We start from the raw sequence: 19,526 nt of genomic DNA, 5'->3' as shown, positions 1-19,526 counted from the left end.
TAGAGAGGAATTTTAAGTGTTCAGAAAGGATTGTTCCATTTTATTTTGTGTACTCCTTTTAGTCCTAATTCTTTATTTACATCATTTTTTAAAATCTCAGACCTTTATAGGGCATTCTTATACATAAAATGCATTTCTAGAAAGAGAAGGAATGATAAAAATAAGACATGAGTTCAAACTCTTGGATATTACAATCTCCTGGAATGATAAGCACATCATATTTAATTTCATATAGATCAGAATGATAAGTATCATAGTAAATATATATGTAATAGAAGTTCATGAATGCAAAGAGGTAAGGAATTGGAGCTGGCCAAAGAAAGGAGAGTTGGGACAGGCAGAGCTATATTTCACCTGAACCCGATAGGCTGGCTAAGATTTTGATGGTAGACAGAGAGGGTGGAGGAGTAATATGCAGGAGTAATGAAAACAAAAGCCCAGAGGATGGTGCATGCAGTCAGGCGCCACATAATGCTGTTTCAATTAAGGATGGACCACATGTACGACGGTGGTCCCATAAGATTAGTACCATATAGCCTAGGTGTGTAGTAGGCTCTACCGTGTAGCTTTGTGTAAGTACACTCTATGATGTTCACACAACAATTAAATTGCCTGACGACACATTTCTCAGAACATATCTTTGTCGTTAAGCGACACGTGACTATAATATGGTCAAAGAGCAGCGTGTATTTGGATGTGGCTAGCATATAGATATACTATAATGTAAAGTGGAAGAAAAGGCTGAAACAGATTTTGGAGTTCCCTGACTATCGTGCTTATATCTTCCATAGGCAGGCAGAAGTAAGGGAGGTTATATCATTCGATCTTTGTTTTAGGAAGATACGTCTCTGGTCACTCCATGATAAATGATTTTGTAGGGAAAAACTGGAAGGTAAGAAAGCAGTTAGTGAGCAGTCCTTCCAGCAGGCACTGGCAGTTAGAATCCCTCCTATTGGAAATGCGGGGTCTGGAATAGAGGAGGAGATGACCTTTGAGCCGTAAAAACATTTCATTAGAGAATGGTAGCTATGAAAGTTCAAGTTGCAAGAAGTTGACTAGTTAATAAAAAGATGGATTCTTATTGATTATCGTGTTGTGTCCTTTTGAGAAGTATGATGATGAGAGAAAACAAATCATGAAAGGGTAAAGAGGCAAGATTGTGGAGAGCTTGTGGCAGGTTCCTTTTTTTTCCTAATTTGGAGGTATAGCATGGACATGAAAGATATCCAAGTGAGGAGCGTGGATGTTGCTGACTCGTAAGGTGAAGGGCCTACAAGCAGGTTCGCCATGGAGTAGAGTTGCTCACGTTTCTCCTATGTAAAGACAAACTTTTGAGGTGGCAAGGAAAATATCAGGAGTTCACGTTGGATGTCCGTCTGTTCTCTGAAGACAGACAGGGCATCAGGTGGTAGTTGAGATGCAATGTTCGGTGAAAAGAGGATATTTGGGGCAACAACTAGGTATTAAAAGGATTTACCAAGCAGCATCCAAGAGCCAACTGTTTGGTGTTTTCATTTTGTGACAGTTCAGAGTAGTTAAATGACTTTATCTAGCATCACACTTATAGGAAGGGACAAAATTGATACTTATATTTACTGAGATTTAAAATTTGGCAAGATGGGAGTGGAATGAGGCCTAAGGACCCTGGATCACAGGTAAGGATATATTTGATGATGGAATCAAATAGGAGAGTAAAGTGAAGGAAGAGGCCAGGAATAAGAGAGAGGCAGGCAAAATGGGGGTGTTGGGTGGCCTCTTCTCACTCTGAGGGCTGCAGAAGCTGCCTGCGCTCCCACACCTCCACCTCGCACACCTCCCCCTCTCACTCTTGTCTTTTACCTGAGAAGATTTTTCTCTGTTGATTGCTAATCTAACTCTCATGTCCAGACTCAGTGCTGGCCAGTTCTCATGCTCTCTCCACGTTTTAACCACTTCACTTGTTGCAGCTTTACATTTCACCGAACACTAAACAGTGGAGTGGTCGCAGCAAGGGTTACCTTGGGTTGACTCTAGACCATGTCTTTGGCTGGCCTTACAGTGTGGAACCTTCTTCCTGTCCCGCAGTGATGTTTTCATGGCTTAAATTGAAGTGACAATGTGATAGTACATTACAGAGATGATGGCATTAACTAAGTGTGTTCTACCCTGAAAAGGGAGAAACTATAGATTTGTATTTACTTCAGTATATTTGGACAACTCTTTTTTTCAGTTCATATACCTGTTCTGCCAGGGGATAAATTGCCCAACATGTAATAACTCTGGATTGGCAGCTCCAGAAGGACCGCCCTCGCTCTCCCCAGCGCAGCAGCTGGTTCTGAATGGCCCTCATGGCTCATGGCCAGCCACAGCTCTCAGATGGTTTTCTGGTTCCTCTTGCTTTCTCGGGTCCTCTCCACCATCTCTGTCACTTCGGAACCAGCACCTCTTTGGAAGCTCTCCTTCCTGCTCTGACCGCTCTGGCCTGAGTGCCCTCGTTTACATTTCAGATTGCACAGTTGTCTCAATACAGACCAAAAGTTCTTCATTGCTGCAAGCAAAAGCTTAGCTTCAAACGCTAAAAGGTTCTTCTTTTAGTTCTTCTTGGGAGTGATTTTTTTCCTTTTTTCCTTTCTTTTTTTCCCCTTCTCTTTAGTTTTAGTTACAGGTAACCATGGAATTATAGAGACTCTGAGTATCTGTAATGGTACCAAATATACTGCAGAAAACCTTAGTGTGGGCAGAGTTTTGTGCTTTTTTGTTTAAACAGCAGAAAATCTTCAGGCCTTTAAAGCCTTACAGGCAGGGTTTCTGACGGATAGTGATAACCCAGGAGTCCAATCTTCTTGCCTCCAAAAGTCTTTTAATTGTGACTCCTGGAGAACATAGCAGTGGAGAGAGATTGTCTCTCTGAACCCCGGGATTGGGGCTGCAGGGGTTATTTTTACCAGGGGATCTGGACATTGCTGTTGCTCGGGAGCTCATTGTGGTGGTACAATCTCAAGTGTGCTGCTAAAGCTGGCAAGGCTGCCAGGGAGTCTGATGACCTGCCCTTGGGGGAGGGGAGCACGGAAGGGGAGGCCTGGGCCCTGCTTCAACCGGAGATTTTATTTGTAGTCCTGTAGAGTATTTCAAAGTGCTTCTCATTAAAATCCCTACTTGATTCTAGCGGGCCTCTTTCTCGCCTATATAGCCTTTAAACACCAACCCACACCCCATTTGCAACTGACTCCATTTAAAGAAAGAAAAAATTGCAGTGTAAGATACTGTTTTTTATCTCTTCAGTTTTTTGTACAGTTTTTGTTCACTTGGTTGTACTTGTTTTTTAAATTATTAGTGTTCAAACTGTTTAAGTTTAAAACACTACTGGAAGTATCTTTGGCTGGTGAGTCCTGGGCTTTAGTGGTGAGTGTTTTCATTAGTACTTGCTTTACCCAGGGGTGGTGAGCTGCTGAAAATTAGCACAGAAATTTTAAGACAGACCCTTGGTGCACAACATAGATTTTTTTCAGATGTATATGATACAATTTATATAAAATAATTGTTAAATTCATATCAGATGGGAACTGCTGAAATTATAACACATTATGATGAAAGAGAAAAGGGCATGAGAAGGTTTCTATTGAAGAAGTGATGAAGCAGTACTGCTGGGTAGGAGGTCTGGGGAAAGTGATCAGAGAACAGGTGGAGTGAGAAGTGGAGGTTGAGTTTGGGGTGGAAACACAGGAAAGAGGCCACGGTGGGCACTGGTAGTCAGGCCAGTGCCAGTTCAGGGGCTTGACCTCCTTTCTTGCCCCTCAGCTTCAGTGGACATTCTGGGAGCTTTAAGTTTATTTTTTAAGATGCTATAAATTCGAGTGACTCAATTGTTACATCTTAACTGCTTAGCACAAATGTTAATGTATTTTAAAAACAACTAGACACATATCGTATGATCCCATTTATGTGAAATACACAGAGTAAGTGAATCCGTAGAGACAGAAAGCATTTTGGTGGATGCCAGGGGCTGGGAGAGTCGGGGAGCGACTGGTTAATGGGGCTGGTTTCAGGGTGCTGTAAATCTTTGCAACTTGGTATAGGTGGTGGTTGCACGACGTTGTGAATATACTAATTGCCACTGAAATGTTCACTTTAAAATCGTTAATTTTATGTGACTTTCACTTCAGTTAAAAAAACTTATTTGAGGTAATCTTTACATATCTTTTAAAATGATGTAGAGCCTCTGACTTAGCAGTAATCATTTACATTTATGATTTTCCCAAGTTTTAAAATTCCTGCTTCATTGTTATCAAAATATCTTCAGCTGTCATCAGTTTTTAATACATCACCTTAAAATTTAAAAATTCTAAGCTTTTGGTACTTGAACATTTTAATTTTAGACTGTTAACAGGGATCACATAGTGGAGGGAGTAAAAAGTTAATAAAATTAGATCATTTTATAACATGTAATACAAGTTGATTTTCCCCAGATCACTTGGGAAGTGATTGTTCTGGGTCCAAAAGAATGTCCATGCTCTTGAAGAAAATGGGAGATGACACGTAGAAAAATCCCCACAGTTCAGGAATCATCACTATTTACATTTTTACATGTTTGCTGCAGGCCATTTATGCATTTATTACAAATCTGGGATCATATTGAATATTATTTTGTGACCTGTGTTTTTTATTGAACATTGTGAGCATTTTCATGTTACATTAGATATTCCTCAGAAACAGAATTTTTAGTGATTGCATAGTGATGATTATATAATTTCACCTATTATTAAACATTTAGGATATTAACAGTTTTTCACCATTTTAAATAATGTTGGCTTAAACCTACTTATACAAATATTTTGCTTATCTCATTTTTAAGATAAAATTACAGAAATGTTGGGGCCGGCTCCGTGGCCAAGTGGTTAAGTTCGCGTGCTCTGCTGTGGCAGCCCAGGGTTCGGATCCTGGGCGCGGACATGGCACCGCTTGTCAGGCCACGTTGAGGCGGTGTCCCACATCCCACAACTAGAAGGACCTGCAACTAAGATAGACAACTGTGTACGGGGGGGGGGGGGGGGGGGTTGGGGAGATAAAGCAGAAAAAGAAAAAAAAAAAGATTGGCAACAGTTCTTAGCCTAGGTGCCAATCCTTACAGAAAAAAAAAATTACAGAAATGTAATTACTCTGTTTAGGGTTCCTGATACATATATCCAGATTGTCCTCCCGAAGACCTCTTCCCCGACAGGTTGATAACGTTCATTTTACCACATCTCTGCAATCACTTTTATCATCTTTAGCAGTTTTGTAAATGAAAAGGTTGTTTTACTTTCCTTTGATCATTGACATGGTTTGTCCATCTTCTGTGTATTCAAGTTCCATTTGATGGGGAGGGGTGCTACTGTTAATTGATTTGTAAGACATCTTTACATGTGAAGAATAATAAGTTATTGTCATATTTGTTGCAAAAAAGAATTATATAGATATTCTTAAGATTTATGTAATTATTTTTTCCCTTTTTCCCCCTTTCATTGACTTAATGCGTAAAACTCAGATGACTCTTTGGCGACTTAACATTTCTATTCATAAGTCAACGGCTTGCATTTCATTAGTCCTTATTCAAATGCTGGTCCTGTTTCATATCCCATAGTACTGGTTGAAGGAAGAATATTTCACATGTTTTCACCTGCCAACCTTTGTCAGGGAGGGACAGAATACACACACATTATCATTATTTTATATATATGTAAATAACTTATGGTTTTTATACATGCCTCTTTTTTCTCTCCTTTTTCATTGTGTCTGATGTGTAGAAAGCACTATAGTTTTCTTTGAAATACGGTCATACCTCGCTTAAGAAGAGGGATACCTTCTGAGAAATGTGTTAGCCTATTTCGTTATTGTGTGAACATCATAGAGTGTGCTTACACAAACCTAGATGGTGTAACCTACTCACACCTAGGCGTATGGTCCTAATCTGTGGGACCACTGTTGTGTATGTGGTCTGTCATTCACCGAAATGTGGCTATGCAGTGCCGTGACAGTGATTCCTTTCTCAAAGCTTAGTTTTCCTCTGTCTTCTCCCTTTCCCCCACCCTATCAATTGATATCTTAGGGGTATCTCCTTGGAGTCACTGTACAGCTGAACGGAGCAAAGGCAAATTGGTTCATTAACTGTAGTTTCACCCTGACTTCTCAGCTGAGTGAAAATGTTGCCGGCCCCATGGCCGAGTGGTTAAGTTCGAGCACTCCACTTCGGCGGCCCAGGGTTTCGTCGGTTCAGATCCTGGGCACAGACATGGCACCGTTCATCAGGCCATGCTGAGGCAGTGTCCCACATGCCGCAGCTAGAAGGACCTGCAACTAAAAATACCCAACTATGTACCAGGGGGCTTTGGGGAGAAAAAGGAAAAATAAAATCTTTAAAAAAAAAAAAAAAATGTTGCCAAAAAGTTGGGATAAGTGTGGCCCTGGGGGGTGGGTACTTCTGGAATGCAGGGAAGGTGCTTAACTGGCATTCAAGAGGCCATAGCTAGAGATGCAGTCCTGAGAACAGTCCTGCTTAGTGCCAGGACCATCCCCGTTTCAGAAACATCATCTCGCATGTCTAAACTGCCTGCTCTTAGATGAAGATTTTAGGAAGCTTTCTCTAATTTTGTTTGGGCAGCTGCTGCTCCTTATGAGTACAGTGTTATGTGTGCAATATTGTTAATTTTTTTGTTTTATTTTTCTCTCTCCTCTCTTATTCACTCCACATTTTTACCTTGCAGGTGGCAAACTCTTTTAAAGTCAGGCTCATAGACTTTTAATGATAAAAATTACTTTGAGGGGCTGGCCCCGTGGCTGAGTGGTTAAGTTCATGCGCTCCGCTGCAGGCAGCCCAGTGTTTCGTTGGTTCGAATCCTGGGCGCGGACATGGCACTGCTCAAACCACGCTGAGGCAGCGTCCCACATGCCACAACTAGAACGACCCACAACGAAGAATATACAACTATGTACTGGGGGGCTTTGGGGAGAAAAAGGAAAAAAAAAATTTTTTTTAAAAATGACTTTGAGATCTGCTGTCAGGGAAGATCGTTTCCAAATTCTGAGTCAAATGAGAGTCTAGACTGGTTTTAAGAATCATAAAGAAAATAACATGAAATTGTGATCAGAGTAGTTTGTGTTTAATGATGACTTATATAAATGGCAATCTGCATTCATCTTTTTTCTCCCCACATGAAGACTACTTATGCAGTTTCCCTGATATAAAACTTTTGAAAATTTATCTGGCGTGGAAGATTCGTAGGTGGTCTTCCTATTGAAAAGATCTGTTAAGAAAAGCTTCACATTCCTGATTAAGTTTCACCTAAAATGGGATGGTTAATTTTACCTTTTCTGTGAGGTAATGTGAATTCTCCCTGTGCTGACACCTGATTCATTTTTCTGTATCTCTGCAGCTTACGCTCTCTACTGCAGGCAACAGTTACTACCTCATCAATAACAATTTCAAAAAATTGAAAATTGTAGCTTTCACATCAGCACAAAAGTCAAGGGAAGAAATTATAAATAATCTATCTCAGTCCTAGCTTCAGTGTTCTGGGCTAAAGAATGGCTCAGAAATTAGTTATGTTGGAAAAATGTGCAGAGTAAACTTTCATAAATTAATGGCAGTAGTGGTTCTGTTTTCCTGTCTTTACTTTTCCTTTCAGTAAATTTCTTAGTCACATTCCCAGTGACCACCTGATGATATAAATATGGTCACCTTCATTTCTTCTCTGTATTTTAAAGGAAAGTGGTGGCCCTTCCTACCAAACCCCCAGTTTTAGTTAAAAAAAAAAAACTATGAAAGTTAAGGGTTTCAAAGTTATGTACGTTATTGAAGGTGTGAATCTGTGTTCTCTCTAGTGGCTATCTGTGATCCTTCTAGTTTACTTAGATGAAGATACTTTTTAAGATTTCACTTTTACCAAATATTAAGTCTGTAAGAATTGTGTCTCTGAACTGCCTCAGTGTGTCTTCTCTGGTTCATCATATTCTTCATAAGATTATCTTCCAAAGACTACAAATTATGTAAATCATTGGGCCCAAAAGTTTTACCCTGTTTTAAATCTCCATTCTTTTAATGTTTCTATATATATAATGTTTATATATGTTTATATACATCCATACATTTTTTCTTTAGATGATAACATCAATTTGTAGTTATGATATAAATTCTGTAGCTATCTAGTATTATTTATTGAATAACTCGAGTTCAATAAAAATTTAATCTTAACTCAAGGCAAAGAACTAATGTTACCTTATTGTGTATTGACCCTGTACACTTCCTGGCTCCTCACAGGAGACCCCTGTGCTCACCAGAATAGAAAAACAGAAGCGCAGAGAGGAGGAAGAAGAACGGCAGATTCTTCTAGCAGTGCAGAAGAAGGAGCAGGAGCAGATGCTAAAGGAGGAGAGGAAACGAGAGTTGGAGGAAAAAGTCAAGGCAGTGGAAGGTATGTGGGTTTTCTGTGCAGTCTGGAGAGCTGCATGTGGTGTGAGAATAGCCCTCCTGGAGCCAGAGCCACACCAAACTAGGTTCTAGCATTTGTCTAAGCTATTTCGCTCTAAATCTCTCGTCAGTTGTATTCTGTCTTATTTATGCATCTGGATCCAGTCTTCTTGCCGTTGCATTCCTGCTAAGGTACTTGTGCTTGTCATTCTTGGGATTCCTTTCAGGCTCTTGCTTGTTTGCTCTCATCTCTGCCATGTCCCTTGTGTGGAATAGCAAAAAAAAAAAATTAAGGTATTGATGACAACTAATTTCACAGAAATAATTTTGAACACAAATGAAATGTGCTTAAGAAAAAGTCTTAGAGATTTTGTTCAAGTATGGCACTATACAAATCTAGGTATTACCCATTAGTATTATGAGGGCACATAGTTTTCTCGGGCTTAGGTCTGGGTCTTAGTCTTAGTGTACTATTTTTCTTTCATTTGTGGTTAAAGCAGAGGATACCAACCATCTCTAGGTGTGTTAGCAGCCATATTTACAAGCTGTACCCGATAAACCTTGTGAAAACCAATCATTTGGCTTGGTTGAATACAGACTAATATTTCTTTTCTTTTAAATAAATGTATTGAACTTTTTGAATTTTTGAATACAACAGCATAATATGGATTCAACTTTTTTAATGCAGTGTTTCAATGAAAAATTATAACAAATTTTGGCTATTTAAAGGATTCTGGCCTTTTATATGCATTTTTACTCCCATTCCTAAGTAGTGCCTTATGTTTCTTAATAGGCTAACCTGATTCCTACCTCAATCATTTCTTCCTTCTAAAACCCTTAGTGTTTAATCGACATATTTATCCTGTGCCACATTATGTATTATATTCTACTTGTAAGATTTTGCATACGTTTTATTTCCGCTGCTAGATAGAAATTCCTCTAGAAGGTAACTATGCCTTGCATTTCTTTATAATTTTCAGCAGCATTCTTCTTGGGTGCACTATGGTCATTTAACCTTAATCTATACAGACAGGTTCAAAACTTATTTTTGTGGTTTAGTTTCTATACCTGTAAGATCAGTCATGCTTATGTTATACATTTTTGTTTAAATCAGCAAGTATTTCTTGAGCCACCTGTTCTGTGCTAAGCACTCTTCTAGGAATTTGGTAGTAAAACTCCTTTCCTGGAGCTTACATTCTAATGGTGGGAAGACAGAGAATAAACAAATATTGTAGAATCATAGATAGTGGTAAGAGATCTCAAGAAAAATAAAACTGGTTTAGAAAGAAGGAGCATCGTGTTATAAATGGCATTTAAGTTAAGATTGTTAAGAAGCCCTTCTCGGGGGCCAGCCCGGGGTGCAGCGGTTAAGTTCGCATGTTCCGCTTCTCAGCAGCCTGGGGTTCGCCAGTTCGGATCCCGGGTGCGGACATGGCACCACTTGGCAAAAGCCATGCTGTGGTAGGCGTCCCACATATAAAGTAGAGGAGGATGTTCATGGATGTTAGCTCAGGGCCAGTCTTCCTCAGCAATAAAGAGAGAGATTGGCAGTAGTTAGCTCAGGGCTAATCCTCCTCAAAAAAGAAAAAAGAAAAGAAGGCCTTCTCGGAAGATGTGGCACTTAATAATTAAATGAGTGAGGGTGCCGTATGAATATCTGATGGAGAAGAGCCCTGCAGTCTGGGGTAACAGCAAGTGCAAAGGCACTGAGGTGGGACTGTGTGGCAGGAGGCCCGTGTGGCTGGGTCAGAGTGAGCAGAGCAAGGAGAACGTTGGCAGGAAATGGTTCATAGAGGTAATGAGTCAGGTCATGTAGGGCCATGCAGACCTTGTTAGAAGGAATAAATGAAAGGACAGTCCCTAGCACACAGCAAGCTCACAGTGATAGTTATCATGGAGGAAATGTGGAGAGAATTTTTACAGGCTATAAAATAGTTACAACAAGAAACTTTTCCTGACTTCTTGGCAGCTAAGTTAAAAAAAAAAAAAAGGAAATAATAGATTATTTACTGATAGGAGAATTTTAAGGTTTGTAACAGTTAACTCAGAGAAACAAGCTTTTTGTGACATTAAATTGTAAGAGGATTTTATTGTGTGGGTCCTTTTTACCATAACAGTATTGATTGTGTTGAGGGTGCATCAGAACATTTTTCATATTGATGTTTAAGATCTATCTATAAATGAAGCAAACGACTTAATGATTAGTTTTACTCGATTGTGTGCTTCTGTTCATACGCATTGTCCCACCGGTACTAGCAGTCAGTCACTAGGATGAGGGTCCCCTGAAATTGCTGGTAAAACTAATGTAATGTGACACATGAGCACATATTTCCAAGGAGAGGCTTGTAGCTTTCATTTGTTTAAAGAAATTTGAAAGAAGGGAAGTGGATTAAGAAAAAGTAGAAACCAAAAGATAGAAACAACCCAAATGTCCATCAGTGGATGAATGGATGCACAAAATGTGGTATAATTGGATTTCCACAGTGTAGTTGTTATCACCTTTGCCTCACAAAATGTGTCATGTACTTACAGTGGATTATTATATAGCCTTAAAAAGCAATGAATTGCTGATACGTGCTGCAGCAGGGAAGAACCTTGAAGACATGACACAAAGGGAAATAAGTAGGGGAGAGGGGACTGAATATTTACAATTTAGCAGATAGAGGTTCTGTTTGGGTTGATGAAAAAGTTATGGAAATGGATAATGGTAGTAGTTGTACAACATTGTGAATGTACTTAGTGCTCCTGACTTTTACACTTAAAATGGTTTAAAAAGGTACATTTAATATATTTTTTACTAAAATTTTTAAAAAGGAAAAGCCCAAATAAATGTGCTACTATTTATTGGTGTTGTCTTTGTGTAAAAAGGTTGTTACAAGAGACTGGACAATGGCGTAAATCTCCATTCTAAGTCGAGCAAGTCAGTTTGGAAATGGACATTATTGAGACTTTCTCTCAGTAGGGTTAGTAGGTAACCTAAAAATTATTCTTGCCATGGAAATTATATTTGTAATATATTATCTATATGTTATAATATTTTATCTCATATTGTATAAATACCCTTTAAAGAGCATATCTGAAATCTTAATCAAAGAAGAGTTATCAGGAGCTCTTTTTAGGGGACTAAAAGCAGCATCCAGAAAGTGAGCAAACTCTTAGGTTGAATTGTGGCTGCCAGGAGTGGTCAGTCTAGGTCAGTCTAGGACCTCTACCTTGAGAATGATAACCATAAACAAATCCCTGCAAAAGATGAGTAGAAAACTAGACTTTCAGAGCACACAAGGAAGCACCACTGTGAGCAGTAGGTGATACATGCAACAGACAAAGAAGAAATATATTTAGCATTATCAGATATAAAAAGGAAGGAATTGTAAACATAAGGGAAAAAATAACCTTGATGAAAATACAGGCAAATTCAAAGGAAACAAATAGAACTGCTAAAAATGTAAAGTATGGTTATTGAAATAATAATTGAATAACTGGGTTAACAGGTTAAGTACACATGAGAAAAGAATCAGCAACCTGGAAGATATATCTGGGAAATTATTACAGAATGCAGCACTGAGATAAAGAAGATAGACATGACGAAGGAAGTTACCTTTGGTTAATCATTCAGTGTCTGGTTATGAAAACAAAAACTACATATGGGTCCTTGGTTAAACAGAAGTTAGAGAAGTAAAAAAAAGTTAAAGGAGTTCTGAAGTAGCACCCCTAAAGCAAGGGAAACAAAGGGAAGAGGTTGGGGTTATCAGAACCTGGAAGTTGAGGGGCTGTGCAAAGTTGGACCTCTGACACCTGAAGATGGTGCCTCTCTAGGCAGGCAGCAACCTGCTTCTGGGACTACCAAAAGAACTGGGTTATCAGAACCAGCTGCCTCTCCACAGATGAAGGACCAATGCTGGGGTAGTGTTGAATGGCAACAGCAAGCAAACAAGAAGAAAGAAATCCCTTCTCCCCTCATCTTGCCTCTCATTCTCCCTCTAGTACTCCCTTTTGACAGAATAAAGCCAGCAGAGAATGGAGAAATGATGGATTTGGAGCTCATAGAAATAGCTTAATAACTGACTCAGGTGGTGTATAGCATGAAAGATGCAGTATGTGTCTACTATAAGTTCTAGAGTGAAACAACCAAGAGAATAGGCTAGAGAAAATATTCAGATGTAACGGTTGAGAATTTTTTTCATTTGATGAAAAACACGAATCCTGTGATTTAGAAAGCAAGAAGAGGACCAGCCCAGTGGCCGAGTGGTTAAGTTCACGCGCCTGCTTCGGCGGCCCAGGGTTTCACTGGTTCGGATCCTGGGCACAGACATGGCACCACTCATCAGGCCATGCTGAGGCGCCGTCCCACATAGCATAACCAGAAGGACCTATAACTATGTTCTGGGGGGGCTTTGGGGAGAAGAAGGAAAAAAAGACAGTTGGCAACAGATGTTAGCTCAGGTGCCAATCTTTTTAAAAAAAAAAAAATGGAACTTTCTTAACTAGTATCTAAAAAAAATCTGAACTAAACATTCTGTTTAATGGGGAACATAACAATTATTTCCTTTTAAAGTCAGGAAGAAAACAAAGATTTTCTCTATCATTGATTCTATTCCGTATTGTATTGTTTTGTAGGGATTTCTTCTCAACAAAGGAAAGAAATGTATGTATATATACATATGTATATATATTGTTTAGGAAATGTATGATTTCAAACTCCCAGGAAATAGTCAAGAAACTATTATAAGAATACAGCCAGGTAGCTAGATTCATTATTATTATTATACAACTATCAATATGAATAATTTTTTTTTTTTTTAAAGATTGGCACCTGGGCTAACAACTGTTGCCATTCTTTTGTTTGTTTGTTTGTTTTTCTGCTTTATCTCCCCAAACCCCCCCTGTACATAGTTGTATATCTTAGTTGCATGTCCTTCTAGTTGTGGGATGTGGGACGCCGCCTCAACATGGCCTGACGAGCAGTGCCATGTCTGTGCCCAGGATCCGAACCCTGAGCCGCCGCAGCGGAGCACGCGAACTTAACCACTCGGCCACGGAGCCGGCCCCACAATATGAATAATTTTTTTAAAGATAGCATGACCCAATAGCAACGAGCATGCCTAACACTCAGATGGTGGTCTCTAAATATAATTTCCCTCCAGAAGGAATGAAGACTCGGAAAATGACTGATTTCAGTACTAGGGCAGTAAAAATGTAAGATGAGCCTAGACTCTTTTATAATAGAAAGCAAAGAAGCATCAAAGACTCCTGGAACTCTGTCAAAAAGTATAGGAGCCAACCTGAAGGGGCTCTCGCTGGCCAAAATGGGACATTCCAAGCACTGAAGAAATAAAACAAAAACCTTAATAGATTACAAAACATCCAATGAGTTATAAATTCATGAGTTCATAATGATATTTTTTTAAAAATCAGTGATCACTGTAGGAGTTTAATGGGACAGCTTGTTATTCTGAAAACTGGTAAAATAGAGGAAAGAATCAAGTGTTTTTGTTTCCTTCTCTTTACAGACTGTATTTCAGAATATGCAAATAACTTATGAGGAAAAGAATTTGGTCAATAAATGTAGCAGGAATAATAGAATTTGAATAACAAATAATGGAAGACTGGATGTAGGCAAAGCTGCTCTCAACTAAGGTTTCAGGAGACTGTTGAGACCTAATGCCCTAAAGTAGAGATCCACCAACTTTCTGTAAAGGGCCAGAGGGTAAATAATTGAGGCTTGGAGGCCATATGGGGCTCTGTTCCCATAAAACCTTACTTAGGTATTTATTATTACACAAGCAGTCAGCTAGTCGCCCTACATGCTATAGTTTGCTCTTTGCAAACCCTGGACCCAAAGCATCCACTGCACGTAATGAATTAACTTCTCTTCTGTGTGTCTTTAGAGGTACTGAATACATACCTTGGAACTATTGAGAACACAGTCACAAAAATAATTTTCCCCGCGCCTTAATTCTGTCTTGGAACTCTGGTTAAACTTTGGGTGAAAGACCGATGAGGAACTTTATAATGGAAGGGTCAGGTTAACACTGATGAAATTTAACATAATGAAGAGAGAGAACCAGATCTATTTCTCCTGATATGAGGGAAAGGGAAATACACAGCATCACTTCTGAAATAGTATTGCCCCCAAGTCAAACCTGTTCGTCTGTTCAAAGCCTCTAGATGTAACTGCCAGTTTACAGGAGGTCCAAGGAGTTGGGGGGCACATTAACACCACAGTGAAGATGCCGTCAGCCAAATTCAGAATGTGGGAAGTTCTACAAAGACAAAATTACCAAGTTTCTCCACCAAATAAATTGGAGAGGATACTGTTAGAAATTCAACTAGATTTAAGAGACATATCAACCACATGCAATGTGTGGACCTTTTTTGAGTTGATTTGAACAAACCAACTTTAAAGAAAAGTATTGAACAAGTGGGAAAGTTTGACCCTGGCTCAGTATTTGCTGTTAAATAAATCGTTTTGTGTTCCTAAGATTCATACAGAAGAGCAAAGGACCAAGGATAGCCAAGATAATTTCCAAAAATGGTATGGTAGGGACATTCATTCTATCAGATGGCAAAATAAAAGCTACAGTGAATGAGAGAGAATGGTGTTGGCATGGAGATAGGTGATGAGACCATGAAATGGAATACCCAGAAACAGACCTTGGTAGGCATGTGGGTTCTTTAGTAAGTGATACAGTACCTTCGCCTACTGATGGGGAAAACAATTACATCTCTGCTTTTCATATAAGGATAAGTTCTGGATAGACCAAAGGCCAAAACCCTTTTGGAGAAAATATAGGTGAATATCTTCAAGATATAAAGAATTTATTAAGTATGAAAAATTCAAACTATAAGGGGAGAGAGATTGATATATTTGATTAGATTAATTGCTGAAAAGTTAAATATGGCAAAAACACTATAAACAAAGTGAAAAGACAAACTACAGACTAGAAGGTGATTTTAACACATAGTCAACAAAGACTTGTGATCCAGATTATTTAAAGCAATTCTTCAAATCAGTAAGAAATTCAGCAACCCAGAGGGGGAAAAACGCAAGGACCGTAAAAAGGAAGTTCACGGGAGAGGATGTTCAATGGCCAGTAAGCATAGAAGATATGTTCGTTCTCACTTTAATTAGAAAAACGAGAATGAGAACATCAGAATTCCCTGTGATAGTCATCAGTTTGGCAAAATGCTAAAATTTTATCAAGTGAGTGTGAGGTAGTTCAAATCACTATTGAAAGGATAGATGGAACCCTTTGGAAATCATTGACAGTGCCTGATAAAGTTAAGGGAGATATATATGCCTATGTCTGGCAATTCCACTGCTGGGTTGGTATCACAGAGAGCTCTCACACATGCATAAGAAGACATGTCAAAATAATGGTCATTATAATACTGTTTACAAAATGTGGAAAATTGCAGTCAACTAGAAAATGGATTATTAAGCTGTGAAGTACTGTATTCAAGTTAATAAGGTAAAAATGTTAGCTTTGACGGTTTGGTAGGTACGTGGGTATTCATTAATTTAGTTACACTTTTCTTTAAGCTTAAAATTGTTCTCTTAAAATAGTTTTAAATGTTTTCAATGGTAAAGTGTCTTTGTAATTAAAGCAGATGTCGGTCACTCTATGTTTACAAGTGGAGATAATGTAGGAGCAAAAGCACAGGTCAGTGGAAGTCGGCAGGGGTGCGCTATTGGCAGGGTCACGCCACACTCACAGCAGTGGACTGACGTGGAGTAGATCCTTTGGAGAAGAAAACAGGATCTTTCCTGGCTTCTCCTTTCCATTTTTGTTTCTTGCTGTCTGACAGTGTTCTTCGTCTCCCTGCCTCTTTTATTTTCTGACCTTCCTGTTCCCTGCTGGCAATGAGTGCCCCATGGAGCTGGTAGTGGAATGCCAAGTATGTTTCTCAGGGCCATGGCTATGAGCCAGAGAAAAGTCATCCGTGTCTGTCAACTCCTTGCCAGTTCAGCTGGCATCTTTCCTTTGTTCCCAGCCAAACTTAGTTCTACCATGGCTTGGTAGGGGCCATTGACCATGGCGGGGGTGGGTTGCAGAGCAAAGACAATTGGTGTGTGTGAATGCCTTTGTAAATGTGAAACCTTGAGAGCTTGGATGTGCATATAAAATCCTGTATGTATATTTGGATTGAGAGTGTGATCCTAAAAAACGGATGTTGCTTTTTTTGAGAGAAAGCTAGGAAAGCCTTAGGTAGTCAAAGAAGGATAATCCTCGTTCAATCTTCTATTTTTCCTTTTTCTTCTAATTCTGTTTTTCTTCTACCTTTCTCTTTCCCCACTCCCCATCCCACTGCCCACCCATATCTCCCTCATCCCCCAACTTAAACTCAATATGATGACTAAGGAAATGGGTCCCATTCGTTTATATTTTTCTTAAAAGCATTCCACTATGGAATCATCCTAATTACCAAAAAGAGGATGGAAAGAAAGCAAAAATAGTTTCCTAATACTACTTTGGTGATCTTTGTTTCTTCCTCCTCTCAAGATGGTTGACAAACATCTAATGGCCTAGAAAGCAGTTGACTCATGGTGCTGCGGTGCTTTGTGTTCACTGTAGATCGAGCTAAGAGGAGAAAGCTCAGGGAAGAAAGGGCATGGCTGCTGGCACAAGGAAAGGAGCTCCCCCCAGAACTTTCTCATCTGGATCCTAACTCCCCCATGAGGGAAGAAAAGAAGACTAAAGACCTGTGAGTGTTTAATGATACTGACAGTAACAGCCGGTCACATTTGCCAGGCTCTTTCTCGTTTAATCCTCAAAACAGCCCTGTGTGGAGGCAGCGCTCAGTGTCCACACGCTCCTCAGTCTAATGAGTGCTTTTTTGGATTATTATTTGTTACATTAAAAAAATTAAGTAGAGTAAAGTAAACCTGGAAAGAATTGTGCTATTAAATAACTGATATTATAGAATCATAAATTAAGTTCCAGATCATCTAGGCGAACCTCATCATTTTATAGATGAGGAAAATGATATTCCCTTTTTTACTAAGGTTTGCTAACTCTTATCTTTATAATTATTTCCTGGAGTGTTATCAGTGTTCCAGACTTATCTTTAGAAAAATTTATTGGGACTATTCCAAATCTTGTTGCAATCAGCGTGTGTCTGTGATTGGATTAAGGAACTAAGAGAAGGTGGTCAAAGTTACTATTGATTTCTTATTTTATGATTTACAGCTTTGAGTTGGATGATGATTTCACTGCCATGTATAAAGGTCAGTTTCCCATTCTCAACTATTGTATTTCTGGTAGAAGTATTCCCTAGTGTGCATGTGAACTAAGCTCTCTCCTGTGGCTCTCAGTTCTAGATGTGGTAAAGGCTCACAAGGATTCCTGGCCCTTTTTGGAGCCTGTGGATGAATCATATGCCCCAAACTACTACCAGATTATTAAGGTAGAGGCTGCCTTTGCAATTATACCTCCTATGGTATATTTGTCTTAATTTTGCGTTGTTGTTGTTTGTTTTGTTTTGTTTAAGTTCATCTGTTGTTCCTTGAAAATCAGGGTCGCTGGGTATACACCAGGCTTTTCAGCATCTCGTAACAGCATGATTCCTTTGCCTCATGGGGACTATGAGATGTTTTTTTCTCAATCATGTGATAACTTAAGGTGTCCTATTTTAGGTCCCCATGGATATCTCAAGCATGGAAAAGAAACTGAATGGAGGTGTATACTGTACCAAGGAGGAATTTGTAAATGACATGAAAACTATGTTCAGGAATTGTCGGAAATACAATGGAGAAAGTAGTGGTGAGTGGGGAAGGAGGTTGCTCTGGGTACACATTTGCTGGACCATCGTAAGCAAGCATACAACGCCTTCTCAGAAATACACATTCTAGTGACTCACCCCTTTCTTTGCAACTATAAAGAGAATGTGTATTAAAAGCCATCAGATTGGCCATTCCAGCCACCTACAAAATGTGTGCCAGGCCCACTCTCCTGTGCCACATGACGAGAGCGTATCTGGTGGCTACCTTGGCTCAGCTTGTTTCTTATTATCTTAGAGACCAGTCTGGGTCTAGTTTGTGCTGTGCCTTCTTGACACAGACAGTTAACCACTGATGAGACTGAACCTAGATAGAGCTGATTCTAGATCGTGTTGACAAGTCTGCAGAGTAGATCTCTAATAACAAGGTGTATATGGCTCCGAGTATAGAAACGTGGGCTCATTTGTGCATTAGCTCAAACTGCCTCCGTTTAAACACTTGGGCAGATTCAGTGATTATATTTAATATTTCTGCAATTTAGCCTTACAGAATTAAATTTTCACAGGTTTGAGGTAATAGTCCTAGACTCCCAGCAATGCAGCCTGGAGCCTCTGAGTATTGAAACCGTGTCTTCAACTTGCACCTGTAGCTCTACAACGTAATATGCACTCGAGCTGAATTAAACTCAGCGTTTACCCGAGTAGCACCTATTCTTGTTTATTAGGAGAGTAGTCCTTGTGGCCTGAAAAAGCTGTACCTGAAAGTCGATCCTTGTGTCTTCCTATAGAGTATACCAAGATGTCTGATAATCTGGAGAGGTGTTTCCATCGGGCTATGATGAAGCATTTTCCCGGTGAAGATGGAGACACAGATGAAGAGTTTTGGATCAGAGAGGATGAAAAGCGGGAGAAGAGACGGAATCGGGCGGGGCGAAGTGGCGGAAGCCATGTTTGGACCCGCTCCAGGGACTCCGAGGGGCCCAGCCGGAAACAGCAGCCCATTGAGAACGGAGGGCAGCCGTTGCCGCCCGCGCGCCGAGCCTCCCCTTCTGCGGGCGATCCGAACAGCAGTTCCTCCCAGCTCCCTCGGGGCGGGGGCGCCTCGCACGGCCGGGGCTTTTCTCGTCCCCTCTGTTACAGTGGGGTGCCCAGCCAGACACCCCTTTTAAACCAGATGGTAAGGAACAGCTAAGCTGTTGGGGTTTCTCCTAGTTGGTGAATTCAAAGGGGAAGTAAAGCCTTTCTGATTGGCTCCTCTTCCAAAACAATTTTTCTTTGTAGAGATGATTTCTTCTCCCTTCATCTGTCCTTCCTTTTTTCTTCCTTTATTTTAAATCCCCCTTTCTCTTGATCATTTGAACCACACGTTCTCAACATGGGCGGA

The 19,526-nt window shown here is 39.8% G+C and overlaps 1 protein-coding gene and 1 long non-coding RNA gene across 9 annotated transcripts in view; one reads left to right on the top strand and one right to left on the bottom strand.

Moving 5' to 3' along the window:
* Nucleotides 1–19,526, top strand: part of CECR2 (CECR2 histone acetyl-lysine reader) — a 160,760-nt gene that overhangs the window by 128,936 nt on the left and 12,298 nt on the right. For all 8 annotated transcript variants that reach the window (XM_070620326.1, XM_070620331.1, XM_070620332.1 and 5 more), the window contains 6 exons: nucleotides 8,273–8,426; nucleotides 16,999–17,128; nucleotides 17,614–17,651; nucleotides 17,739–17,830; nucleotides 18,060–18,186; nucleotides 18,931–19,319. In XM_070620326.1, coding sequence (XP_070476427.1) covers nucleotides 8,273–8,426; nucleotides 16,999–17,128; nucleotides 17,614–17,651; nucleotides 17,739–17,830; nucleotides 18,060–18,186; nucleotides 18,931–19,319 — 930 coding nt within the window. The remainder of the gene's footprint in view (nucleotides 1–8,272; nucleotides 8,427–16,998; nucleotides 17,129–17,613; nucleotides 17,652–17,738; nucleotides 17,831–18,059; nucleotides 18,187–18,930; nucleotides 19,320–19,526) is intronic.
* Nucleotides 7,094–19,162, bottom strand: LOC139083483 (uncharacterized). Its single transcript, XR_011540226.1, has 2 exons — nucleotides 18,901–19,162; nucleotides 7,094–8,684 (listed from the first exon to the last, which is right to left on the bottom strand). It is a non-coding gene; the product is annotated as an uncharacterized lncRNA (long non-coding RNA).

The sequence above is a fragment of the Equus przewalskii genome, chromosome 5, assembly GCF_037783145.1.
Source record: "Equus przewalskii isolate Varuska chromosome 5, EquPr2, whole genome shotgun sequence".
NCBI classification, from domain to species: Eukaryota; Metazoa; Chordata; class Mammalia; order Perissodactyla; family Equidae; genus Equus; species Equus przewalskii.
The sequence above is the reverse complement of the archived record's forward strand: the minus strand, read 5'-3'. Positions and strand labels throughout refer to the sequence as shown.